At 37.2% G+C, this 13,497-nt stretch overlaps 1 protein-coding gene across 4 annotated transcripts in view; it reads right to left on the reverse strand.

The window, feature by feature from the left end:
- LOC127414578 (ADAMTS-like protein 5) overlaps positions 1–13,497 on the reverse strand; it is a 35,798-nt gene that overhangs the window by 20,870 nt on the left and 1,431 nt on the right. For all 4 annotated transcript variants that reach the window (XM_051652736.1, XM_051652728.1, XM_051652720.1 and 1 more), the window contains exons 3-7: positions 9,681–9,753; positions 2,483–2,634; positions 1,854–1,914; positions 1,398–1,503; positions 1,147–1,274 (exon numbers count right to left, since the gene is read on the reverse strand). In XM_051652736.1, coding sequence (XP_051508696.1) covers positions 1,147–1,274; positions 1,398–1,503; positions 1,854–1,914; positions 2,483–2,634; positions 9,681–9,753 — 520 coding nt within the window. The remainder of the gene's footprint in view (positions 1–1,146; positions 1,275–1,397; positions 1,504–1,853; positions 1,915–2,482; positions 2,635–9,680; positions 9,754–13,497) is intronic.

Consider the following 13,497-nt stretch of genomic DNA (forward strand, 5'->3'; position numbering starts at 1 on the left):
ATCCTGAGCCTCTCATTCTCTGCACATCCTGACACCCAAGAGTTCATGTACTTTTACTCTGTGTGTTCTTGAAATAAACCTTATATTTACACCTCAACACACTTGTGGACCTTGTGTGTAACAAATACATTAGGTTATACCAACAAAAGAAATGTAAAGGGGTCACGACATGCCATTTTTATTATTTTAAAATGTTCCTTAAGGTTCACTTATAATATTAGTAAAGTTTTTTGCAAAAAAAAAAAAAAAAAACAATAATATATTTGTAAAACATAATCATTTTCCACACTCAATTATTTTTCACCCTCACAAACGCTTGGTTTTGGTGCTGCTTCTCCTTTAAGACTTGACAGTAAATGCCCACTGTTATGATTGGCTCTCTGCTCTTGACTGACTTTCTCTCTCCTTGCCAGCTCACTACTCACCACTACTGGGAAGGTTATGGAAATTATTAAAGGTAAAGTAGGCATTGATGTGTTGTGTGACATCACAATGTGAAGGAAGTAGGTTTCAACAAATGCTTTTTTTGCACTAAGGAGGAAGTTTTGAGTTCTGAAACTTACATTATGTTTTTATAGTACAATGACTTCTTATATGTCAAAAGATCAAGGAAAATTGTATTCCTCATGCACTTTAAGGTAACTGTTGTACTTTAACAACAAGGGAATGAGGGCAAAACACAGCATTTGTAGTTGCTAGCACTGTAACTGGTCCTATTCAACCCGCTCCGAACGGAACTCGAACCGGCCTCTCCGGCATGGGAGGCGGGCACGCTAATAAGGAGGCTAAAGGCTACAGCCTCTAGAGTCAGTCGCTAGTGCACCTCCTGAGGCCAGGGGAGTGAGGTTTACACACTGCACAGCTACCTACCAGCTGGTTACCGTTACACTCACCCCCCTAAACCTCACTCCCATCCGGGTCACGGCACCAATGTAACCGGTCCTCCTCGACCTGTTCCGAACAGTACTCGAACCGGCGTCTCCAGCATGGGAGGCGGGCGCGCTAATGAGGAGGCTAAAGGCTACAGCCTCTAGGGTCAGTCGCTAGTGCGCCTCTTGAGGCCAGGGCAGTGAGGTTTATACACTGAACAGCTACCTACCAGCTGGCTACCGTTACACTAGCTATTATTACAAAGCAGCTACTCACCAGGCACTTTCCATTCACACAGACAGCGCCCTGTTCTGTTTGGCAAGGAGTGCCATCAAGGACGCGCCCAAAATTGTAGTAGAAGTTGTGTCCAATAGCCAGGCAGCTGAGTTCACAGGGGTCAGAACCTGAAGAAAAGGTGGGAGGGCATCAATAAAGACATTTCAGTCAAAGTAAGCACCTAGTAGAAAAAAGACATACATACAGTAACACAGCACATGCTGCAAAGAGGTATGCCATGCTTCACTGACCTCGATGAAAGGTAGTCCATTGGTAACTGTTGCCAGCAACAAGGGGTCTGTCATTGAAAGCTTTGCACTGCAGTTCTCTAAAGTCCAGAGAGCCAGCTGCACACTCCTAATGTTATAAACACAAAGCTCAGGAGAAAACATATACATACACAGCCTGTGTAAACCTGCTAAAGCCCTGGTTCATTAACACTCTCTGAGTCATTAGAACAGTCCCGGTGGCTTCACTCACACTCTCAGATAACATATTTATGCATGTGCTAAAACAATCACCAATTTTTTGCAAAACAATGTCAATTCAAGTGATAGTTTCAGTGATACCATACATAGTGCCCTTAAAATACACTGTAGAATTACATAAGCAAGACTACCTAATCTGCACTAGAGAATGGAAGGCAAGGCGTGACTAATATACTGCTATGCAGACATTCTGTTCAAACTGTCAGGGATTTACTACACCTTTGTGTTGCAGATCTTGTATTGCCTGGTGTCCCCTGAGCATGGCCCTCCAACTAGATTTCTAGAGGGAAACAATACCAAAGATCATTTCAGATGTAACAAATTAGTGTCAATTTTATATGAATCACATAAACGTGATCAAATGGAACGACAATAAGGATGGAACATCTGTATGTGATATATGCCGGTCAGAGTGATTTTGGCAAGCAGTACGTCTCCATGGAACAACATTTAAATCAAACAAACATAGTCCTTTCCCTAACTCTAACCATCAATTACCTCAGAAATCAGAGGGAAAGAATACACTGTAAAAAGTTTACAGTTAGTTTAATTGGTGTGGCCTAATGTAGTCAGGTTGATTTAAACATGTTAAATAAGGGTTTTTACTTTAATCAAATCAGTTAATTTAGTTCTTTCCACATGAAGCAAATTTTTTGGGTTAACATTTTCTTCAGTGTAGCTTAATACTAAGGATATTGACCCAGGAACACATTCTACTTTGCACAATCATTGGCACTGTGATATTACATTAAACCAGGATCTCTCATTGTACACCGATTCTTACTTTTCATTCTTTCTGTACATACAGAGAAGATTGTGTGACGGGGTGAGTTGAGGCTGTGCTTTACCTGGTGATGCATGTGCGCGTACGGACAGAGGCTCCTCCCCCACAAGAGTGCGAGCACACAGACCATCCACCCCACGAGGCCCACTCATTCATGAAATGCAGTTGGCTCCACATCTGTGGGCCCTCACCTCCCACCTCTACTCTCCTGGATGACTGCAAATCCATCAACAATGAAGTGCATAAATGGTTGCAGAACAACAACAAAAGGGACTAAACAAAACAAAAAATTTGGTAATAACATTTAGGCCTAAGAGTACAAATATTAATTATCTAAACCTTTATACTGTATATTATGTTGCCTAGTATAAACAGAATAAAATAATGATCAACAATTACAAATTAAAGACTTAAAAAAAGAGATGATGCATGTTACAATTACGTAACTAACTATTAAAATGTAATTGACGTCACTTGGCTTGTTCAGGGGTGTGTGAATTGTGCAACAAGGGACAGTGGTCTTGAGTTTAAATTTCTGAGCGTATGTCAGCGTATGCGTATTAGGAAGGGGGCACATTTGACATTTTATTTTTCAATTTGATTAACTTCACCTGTAAAGTGTGGTGCTTTTAACATAACACCCAAGTGAGTACACCCGGGGTAGATCATAGCAGCAGTGTTGGTAGGGGATTTAGGAGAAAGAAGTTTAGCATAGTGGGCTGCTCGGAGAAAGTTACAACATTGAAATTGCGTGAATGAGCGATTCTTCCGTTACTCTCTCTTTGTTTCTCAAGACAGAAAAAGCACGAAGCACAATTTAAAACGCTTAAAGTAATCAAACTATAGCTAAGATTATCGGGACAAAAGGCATCCCAACTGTAACTCTGTAGGAACACGGGATATGGCTTGTAAAATCGGGACGTCTGGTCATCTAATGCTAAGGTGTTTGCGAGTGAAAAACAGATCAATATTGTAGTCCTTTTTTACTATAAATCTTCACATTTACTTTCACATTCTTCTTTTGTTTTTGGCGATTCGCATTCTTTGTGCATATCGCCACCTACTGGGCAGAGAGGTCAATTTAAATTAAAAAAGGACTTAAATATTGATTTGTTTCTCACCCACACCTATCATATCACTCCTGAAGACATGGATTTTACCACTGGAGTCGTATGGATTACTTTTATGCTGCCTTTATGTGCTTTTTGGGGCTTCAAAGTTCTGGTCACCCTTTACTTGCATTGAATGGATCTACACTGTAAAAAAAAAAAATTCTGTTGTTTTACAAAAACAAAACAGGCAGCTGTGGTTGCCAGAATAATTATGTAAAAAATACAGTAAAAATGTAAATGTACAGTACAACCTGGAAATTTTAGTTTAAAACGGTTATTTTTATGGTATATTTTATGATGCAGTACTGTCATTTATATTATTAAATGATAAACTTAAAATATTAACCTTAAGAAACTGTAAAAATCTGCTTTTCACTTTATAATGTATTGTTAATCACAGTAGTAATTACAAAAGGACATATGATGACTTGAAGTTCACCAACAGAGGCCATTCCTGGAGCAATGACCAATAAAACGTAGAGACAGTCTCAGTGTCACTCACACAAACACTTAACACCATCAGGGTAATACATGTGAAATTAAAATTATGTAATATACATTAACTAAACTACATCAAATATAACAGAACACCCCAAAGTACATAACTGATATTAAAAATAAGAAGAAACATAACTATTTCCATAAAATATAATGAAATGTAATGGGTCATGCAGGGAATTCTGCGAACGCCTGATTACCATAATTTTAACAATAATTTACTGTAAAAAGTACATGTACTCTTTTGTTAAACATAATATAAATTTTAAATGTTAATTATATGGGAAAATCATACTTTTTACATCTAACAAATGAAATGCTACCATAAAAATACATGTATTGTCTTTTTAAATTTATATAAAAAAAAATTACGTATATTTTACAGTAACTACTCGTTAACCAATGTACTTTTTTTTTACTGTAGCATTTTTACCATTAAAATTACATACATTTTTACAGTGTACAGAGCGGAGATATTTTTCTTAAAATCTTCGTTTGTGTTCATCAGAAGAAAGTCTTATCTGGGACGGAATGAGGGTGAGTGAATGATGAGAACATTTTCATTTTTGGGTGAACTATCCCTTAAAGGAGTTAATTTTACCTTACCTAACTTAAAATTAATGTGTTGGTGTAAGTTAATGTACTCAGGTTGATTAGACATGTTAAATAATAAGTTTGACTTGAATAAATATTCAAGTATTCTTGGTAAATGTTTTAGGCTATCATTTTTTCAGTGTACAGTGTAAACATGATAACAGTAACAGTATTAGTTAATGTTATGTCGGAACATTCAGATTTTTGCAGATTTGTATAGCAGTTGCAGTTATTACTATTTTTAAGTCAGCTGAATGTACATATGTACGTAAAACATCTTAAACCAAAGCCAATTTTAAAAGATATGTTGACTTTGGTGAATGTTTCTTGTAAAGAGATTTGGAAACCTTTGGTTGGAAATCAAATGAAGAAATATGATTTGACCTTGTGGTTATTATATAAAGTTATTTCTAATTATGTAAGTCAGCTGATGTACAATAAGTACAGAACTGAAGCTATTCTGTGCTAATACTCTTAAATTATTGCATACTAGTGCTTAGGACACATGATATGAGAGGCCACCAAAACATTTCCTGCTCATCGGACATGCTAGACTGCACTTGACATTTGTGGAAGTGTTTGAGTATTCCCCAGGTGCTGGACTGCGGACGCCACATCAGCTCTCTTACACACAGCCTCCATCACACAAGCAGTATTCCTATCAGACCACCACTAATCGTCCTCAAGGATAACATTACTCTGTCATTCTTAGATCCGTTCCTGGCTTAGATCCTAGACGAACAGGCAGTAATAGACTGTGAAGCGAGAGCAGCTTCCATGGGTTCCCTGAGGCTTACCCGTTTCCCTTCAAGGTGAGTGTGAGTGTATTCAATATAAAGGTGATGCAGGTGTGGAGAACTAACTCTTCTGCATCTATCAGGTTAAACAACGTCATAGACAGCTGCTGTTTTTCTTCCTAAAATAAAATTCAACCATGTATCATGTAAATCTAATTTGAGCAACACAGAGTGTCACATGGGACGTGTAAACACATCCCAATAAATAGAGCACTGAACTAGCATTCCAAAGTTTGATCCCTAAAGGTGTGTTTTACTGGCACACATTTGACCTCTTTTTTGTGCAAAGTTTTGCACAAGACTCAAGATGAACCCTTTCAAAGAAGAATATTAAAAGAAAATTACACTCTGTGCTCTGTGTTTTAAAGATTTCCTGTTTCAGTGGCATGCCCAAAATGAAAGGTTTACAACTCTACAAAAATAACAAAGAGGGTAAATTGTTTGGTATCATTTGAAAGAAAACTTTAAAAAAAATTAAGATATAGATTATGATAAATTAAGAGAATCAGCTTAAGAGACTGCTGAAAAAAAAAAAAAACTTGAGCCACTTGATTTGAAATTTTATATCTCAAGGTGTAAATTATGTAGCTCTGAAAACTGCTTTTGTTTTGTTCCCAATCATGTCACCTGTAACTGAGTAAAATTTTGTGTTGATACGACAAAGCTATCAAAAGTTATAGCATTACAAAAATAATTTATCCTAGTGTCAAAAAGCCTCTCCAAACAAATAAAACATAATAATCGTACATAAGAACTACTGGTGACTTAAACTACTAAAGTCTGTGTGCATTGAATTTATTTAATACACGAGTTTCACAATTTGAGTTGAATTACTGAAATAAATGAACTTTTCCACGACATTCTAATTTATTGAGATGCACCTGTAATTACACATGCAAATACAACGACTAAATATATGCTCTCTCTCCAAAGCATGCAGACATGAGTAGCGAGATCTCATTCAGTTCCATTCTGTGTCATTTGAGTCATCATTGAGTCTGTGTCATGTACTTGATGCCATCTCCTGGTGGCCATATGTAATTAGAGTGAACGATCCTCTCTGCCCATATTTGGATGACATCCACTTCTGGTTGCAGTGATCTGAATCCTTATACGATTTGTACAGTGCGTTCCATGACGCTGGACAACGTACGACATCATTTCCAATGAAGTCATCCGATTCAGGAAAGCTAACTTGTTTTTAACTAAATAGCACATGATGTGCTATGTGGACATTGTGCTTCGTGTGGATTATCTAATGATCTATGCATTCATTATGTTGGGAATCCCCTCCTCTAAGTAAAGGTATGCTATATTTTATTTTCTGTTTATTTTTTGTGAAGTTATAAGCAAAACATGGCTTATAAGCAACACCTGTTTATATGTATGTCAAGCGCTTTGAGTGTAGTGTCAGAAAAGCACTATATAAATATATCAGTTCATTCATTTATTCATTTATTCATGTACTTAGCTATTAGTCGCTATTTTTTTGTCTGTGAGTAAAACAAATTGGCTGGTTGTATTCTACTCTTTGAATGCTTTCCAACAGCATATGACACATGGTTTTTGGTCAGATTGATGTTTTTACCAATTACAATAATATGTGCAGTGCAAAATTACAAATAAATTATCAAAACACTTCTGATTTGTCTGCAAATTTCAAAGCACTTGTTCAGATTTGGTCATAATGCCTACTTGCATTGTAAAGTATTGGTCAACCGATATATCACCGAGGCCAATAAATCGGCCAATATTTTGACTTTTTTAATTATCGCATCAGCCGATAGATTTTCCCGTTTGGCCGACTTGTTTCTTGAGGGTGCCAAAAATCGGCTATTTGCAGGTGAAGCGACTGAGACATGTAAATGATCAGTCACGGTTAATTTTGTTGTTACGTGCCATCGTGTTACTACAATAATAGACTGGTGTGCAACACAGTGTCATTTAAATGGTCTGCATATCAGAGCCACGGCAGATGCGTTTGAGCTCATAATGTTAATGTTAAAGCGCTAGCCAGTTTCATTTTCCCTCTCTCTCAACAGTTACTTGAAACTTTTAATTGTCTTGTCCAATGATAAAAAGGCAATGATAATTAACCAACCTCACAAAATTGAGCAGATCCAGCATCCTGTAGACCGCTTGCTTATTTAGCTCTAATGCACGTATTCTAACAGTTACTCATCTACCGTTCCCGGTCACCTTTAACTTACTTTTCTAATGATAAAAGACAAATATCAATAAAACTTCTATTATATACCATTTGCAAATATGCAGATATCTCATTTAAACAAATGTAATTCACGAACCTCACGAAAATCCAGCGTTTTCTTCCCGTCGAGCGCTCATCTAATAAATTTGTTCTATAAACCAGAATCAAAACTTCAGGATCAGGATAAAAAGTTCCTCTGATTCACAAATCATGGTGGTCACTCTGTGACAATCCAAGCAGGCGATCCAGGCTGTTTAAAATGTCAGGAGATTGCTGCTCGTGCTGGATCCGCACGAGCGCATGAGTGCAACTTCAAAGTAAAAGCGCTTCACATGTGCTATAAGTAAATGTCTTATTCATTATGCACTGCATGTACAATTGGTTTGATTCTGTATTTTTTTTAGAAAATGCAATTGCTAACATGGACATGCCATCCATGGTTGCTGGACTACTGTGTGTACTGTTATTTCCTTCTTCCTAATATATTAACAATTTCTTCATGTGCAAATAAATTACTAAAATTTTATGACTAAAAAGAAATCAGAAGAAACTGCTATCTACCATTTAAAATACAATATTTTTTTTTTTAGATTCTTTTTTACAAAGTTAAAGTTAAGTGTGAAATTGAGAAAATATAGTGCTAAATCTGAGTATTTTTTTTTAGCTATTTTATTTTTATGTTATTTAAATTGTGTGATATATCGGCATTATATCGGCCTATAGGCCACCCTGCTCTCTGGATATCGGCATTGGCCAATTAAAAAACCCATATCAATCAACCACTATTGTAAAGTACAGCTTCTAAGCTTTAAAACAATACCTATTTTGTGTTGGTCAAGACTGTAGTTATTCATATTCTGATAATATAATTTTCTTCTGCAGGCCATTCCGAGCTTAAAGGGTTAACCTAAAAAATTAGCTTCATGTTATAATCTAAAATATAGTCAAAAATATCATTTAACATCACTGAATCAACCTCAATACACTAGGTTACACCAACAAAATTGATTTTAAGGGTTAGATCAGGTAGAAAGAGCTCCTTAAATTAACAGTTGCAGATTACCAATATTTACAGTGCAAAAGGAATTTTTGTTTGGTTGGAGTCATCTAATAAGCTTATCATGGCAGGATGAGATGGAATGTGCTTTGAATCTTCTGACACTATTTAGCCTAGAGACTTGTGTTGAATATAGGTCTGGTAATGAGTGGGGATGTCTGACTGTGAGGGTTAAAACAACAGATGACTGCACTCACACCGACACAATAGTCCTTTATGACCAACGTCCATCATCTTCAATACCGGAATGACCTGGAACTACTCTCATTACCACGGCAAAGACTCACATTAGTGTTGATGACAGTCTGCCATGGGGCCCGTGGGCAAGGCGGATTAATGAAATCGACCTTTCACCTTCCAAACACCAGCTTTCCCCCAAAGGCAATTTCAAAAGAAATTTTGACTTGGGAGTTTGTTTCTTGGAAATTTGGGAACCTTTGGTGGGAAATAAAAATTCATTTGGCTTCATGTGGATAGACACAGTGTGTGTTGCTTTCATAGAGAAGTGTGAAAGTCATTCGAGTGGAATGAAGATGATAATGACTGGTGGACAAGACCAAGCTTGGTTTACATGCAGGATGGGAATGGAAAAATGACTAGGTGAGGTCCACAGAATATCAAAGGCAGAGCAGCATGAAAACTTTCCTCCTTTTACCAGTGCAACTTATAGGTTAAAGACAGAACATGAGCCAAATGTCATGTTCTTTAAAACTTATCTTTTTTCTTCTTCTTCTTCTTCTTTTTTTTTTTTTTTTAATGTATGTAAACGGCAATTTCATAAAAAACATAACACCCCACTGAATCCACCTAGGTGGGCCTTCTGGCAATCAATGGGCAAGACAACACTCTAGTTAAAATGAGCAAAACCTTGACAGTGAAGTGTGCCAGTCTGAGTGTACCCAACTTAAGGCACCAAGAGCATAGGTTCGATGCAGATGTATAAATGAGTCTTTTAATGTCTTTTAAACAGGACTGTGTTTGAAGGACCATCTTACCGACTGAGATGACAGGCAACCTGGACACAGCAGCACTGTTACAAGGATAAAAGCCTGGCACAGAGACAGTTTCCTACGGACAAAGAAAATAAATCATGCAAGTTGATTTCAATCACCAAACCCACTTAATTAGACACATAACCCTACCCCTTTAGATTTCATTTGTGGAGCCAGGACAAGACACTGTTGCTCAAGTTAAAGACTCTTGATTAATGAGACCAACAGTGATAGTGGATCACTTGGATAGAGTAGAGAAGCCATGTAGAGTGCCTACCACCACAAAATAAACATGCTTACATGCATTTTTACAGTATGAGTCTGTGCAAACCTAGTGTGACTCCAAACCACACAGCGTTTGACTCATCAAAGGAGTGGTTTCTCAGAAGCTCAGCTCTCTTCCTTGCATTTTGGTTGCAATATATCAAGCATTGAATTCAAAGAAGTTCAAAAGGGAACAGCATTTCGCCATCATGTGTGTACAAACCCATGGAGTTTTAACCTGATTACGTTATTAGAAGTTTACTAACTGTGCCCTGTAGATTCACAATGTCTTTGTTGATGATCCGCTTGAAATGTAAGCTATGGTTGATATATATATATATTATATATTTCACCACAGTGCCTTCTGAAGTGGTTATCCACAAACGATAAGAACGAGAAACTACTCAGACAATAAGAGTAAATTTGATTAAAAAAAAAAAAAGATACAGACTGTAGTTAGTGTTTGAAACATCACTACAAAACAGTCTAGCATATTAGAGTTTAGTTTGTTGTCTAGGTGAAAGGTCAAGAGGTCCATAGTTAACAGGCAATATTGATGTTCATTTATATTTACATTTACATTTATTCATTTGGCAGATGCTTTTATCCAAAGCGACTTACAAAAGAGAAATAATACATTATAAGGAAATCATCTTAAGGAGACAGTGGTACGAAAAGTGCTGCATTATAAAGTTTCACTAGTGTCAGAATAGTAGTATCCAAGACAGATTATAGTGCAACAAGAATATATATATAAAAATTTATTTTTAAATGTGATATGGCTTCTATTGCTACTCCAGCCAGCAGGTAAGGACATAAACCTCGAGCACTCCATGACCATGTGACAAAAAGGATATGACTTCACATTAATAGTGCTTTAAATGCTAAATGCATTTATAATGTTCACTACTTAATGAAGCCACATTAAATAAACCTTAAATCGGCACCTGGAACCATTAAATATCTTGCAGAAAAACCACAGAGTGCTAAATCTGGACTTAACTGGAGTGTTAAATCTGTTTATGGGCCATGCCTAAAAAACCTTGAGTATATGTGAACAGTAAACTATTCTCCTCTTGAAGATTAGATTAAACAGCTGGATCCTGGATGCAAGAACTGCTTATTTTATTCAAACAGTAAACAATTTCCCCACAATCAAAATGAATTCTACAAAAAAGACATTTAATGGAATATTTCACCAAAAAATTAAAATTCTTTCATCATTTACTCACCCTCATGCCATCCCAGATGTTTATGACTTTCTTTCTTCTGCACAACATAAATGAAGATTTTTAGAAGAATTTCTCAGCTCTGCAAGACCTTTCAATGCAAATGAATGGTGACCAGAACTTTGAAGCTATAAAAAGCACATTAAGGCGGGGTCTGGGTAGCTCAGTGGTAAAAGACGCTGGCTACCACCCCTGGAGTTCGCTAGTTCGCTAGTTTGAATCCCAGGGCATGCTGAGTGAATCCAGCCAGGTCTCCTAAGCAACCAAATTGGCCCGGTTGCTAGGGAGGGTAGAGTCACATGGGGTAACCTCCTCGTGGTCGCTATAATGTGGTTCGTTCTCGGTGGGGCACGTGGTGAGTTGAGCGCGGATGCCGCGGTGGATGGCGTGAAGCCTCCACACGCACTATGTCTCTGTGGCAACGCGCTCAACAAGCCACGTGATAAGATGTGCGGGTTGACGGTCTCAGACGCAGAGGCAACTGGGAATCGTCCTCCGCCACACGGATTAAGGCGAATCACTCCGCGACCACGAGGACTTAAAAGCACACTGGGAATTGGCCATTCCAAATTAGGTGAAAAAAAAAAAAAGCACATTACGGCAGCATAAAAGTAATCCATATGACTCCAGTGGTTTAATCAGTGTCTTCTAAAGCAATCTAATCAGTTTTGGGTGAGAACAGACCAAAATATAACTACTTTTTTACTATAAATCTTGACAGCAGTCTCCTTGGTGATCATGATTTCAAGCTCGATTACGCTCCCTAGCTTCATCTAGCGCTCTGTGTATGCGTCAAGCACTAGAAAGTGTAATCGAGCTTGAAATCATGATCGTGCCTAGAGACAATAATGGCAAGATGTACAATGAAAAAGGAGTTACATTTTGGTCTGTTTTCAACCAAAACCAACTAGATCGCTTCATAAGACATGGGGTGTGTCTCAATCAGCTCTCTAGTTCAGTAGTCAGGGCACTGATCAGGGAGTCAGCCAATTGCAAAATCATTCCAGTACACTGAAATGTTCACTCCCTAAAAAAATCCCACAATACACCGTAAAAGACAGGGAGCATCATTGCTTATTATGTTCCCTTACCGGAAATGTTGTCATGTCTTCTGAAGTCTCTCAAGCTGTTAGAAGATGAGCACAAGTATAAATATATGATGTCAAATCCTTATTTTATCTTTTAAAGAGATGTTGTTTGTAATGTCTTTTATCCATAATGTAATGATAACCTTTCGAAATATAACTAATGTTACATCTTTGAACTTTATTTGTATTATTGTATTATTATTATTATTATTATACATATTATTGTCATATTTGAATAACATTATTACATTGCATCTTTATTACATCTTTTGTTCTTTTCTTACAATATTTATAAATTTCATTTCCCATTGCCATTTCTATCGCAATCAGAGATTGCACTACATTCTCAGTAGTAGGCTAAAATTCACACACACACACACACACACACACACACACACACACACACACAAAAGATCTTGTCCAATTGTCTGTTTTTATCTGTCTTTGTCTAATGTTATAAATATATGCCATTCCACTTGTGTATGTAGTCTGCATTTGACATCTTGATATGACTTGATATGAACTTGAACATTTTCAATAATTAAAAATGTATTTTCATTTAAGCAACAAAGCCAGAGCTCTAACAACCATTTTAACTTGGGGTGGGGTAACATGTCCCCCTTACTTCTAGAAATATTTTTAGGAAATGCAACATTATATTTATATATTTTTTTAGGAAATTATTAGCCTATATTTTAAGTTTCGGTTTAAGATTTTTGGGTGCGGGAGAGGACAGAACGTTGTTATAGACCATGTGCGAAACAGACGGGTTAAGCCGTTGCGCACCGTCTCCAGGACATGAGTGGGGTCCATGTTGGGGTGGGGCCAGAAGGGGTGGCAAGTGGGGTGGCAAAGCTAATTTTTAGGGTGGCATCTGCCACCCTTCTGGCCCCACCCCTGTCTAATTGAGGTAAGAAAATTGCACCGAAGCCACAGACACAAGTCAGTAACTGACGTACATATTTTCATACGCAATCTCTACACTCTCTCACGAACCCCCTGTAGTTCCCTCACGAACCCCCAGGGGTTCGCAAACCCCGGATTGGGGTATATTAGAGTTGTTTAAAGTAGGTTTAAAATACACTCCTTTATATTTTTATTTCTTTATTTGATGTCATATATCTTTCATAATAACAACGTACATTTGAATATCTTCAACGAAAATAAACGATATTCATATTTATACAGTGATGGTGCTGATTAATAACAGCTGTGCTTGAATGCGTGACGTCGTTATCA

Source organism: Myxocyprinus asiaticus, chromosome 2, assembly GCF_019703515.2.
Source record: "Myxocyprinus asiaticus isolate MX2 ecotype Aquarium Trade chromosome 2, UBuf_Myxa_2, whole genome shotgun sequence".
Classification (NCBI taxonomy): domain Eukaryota; kingdom Metazoa; phylum Chordata; class Actinopteri; order Cypriniformes; family Catostomidae; genus Myxocyprinus; species Myxocyprinus asiaticus.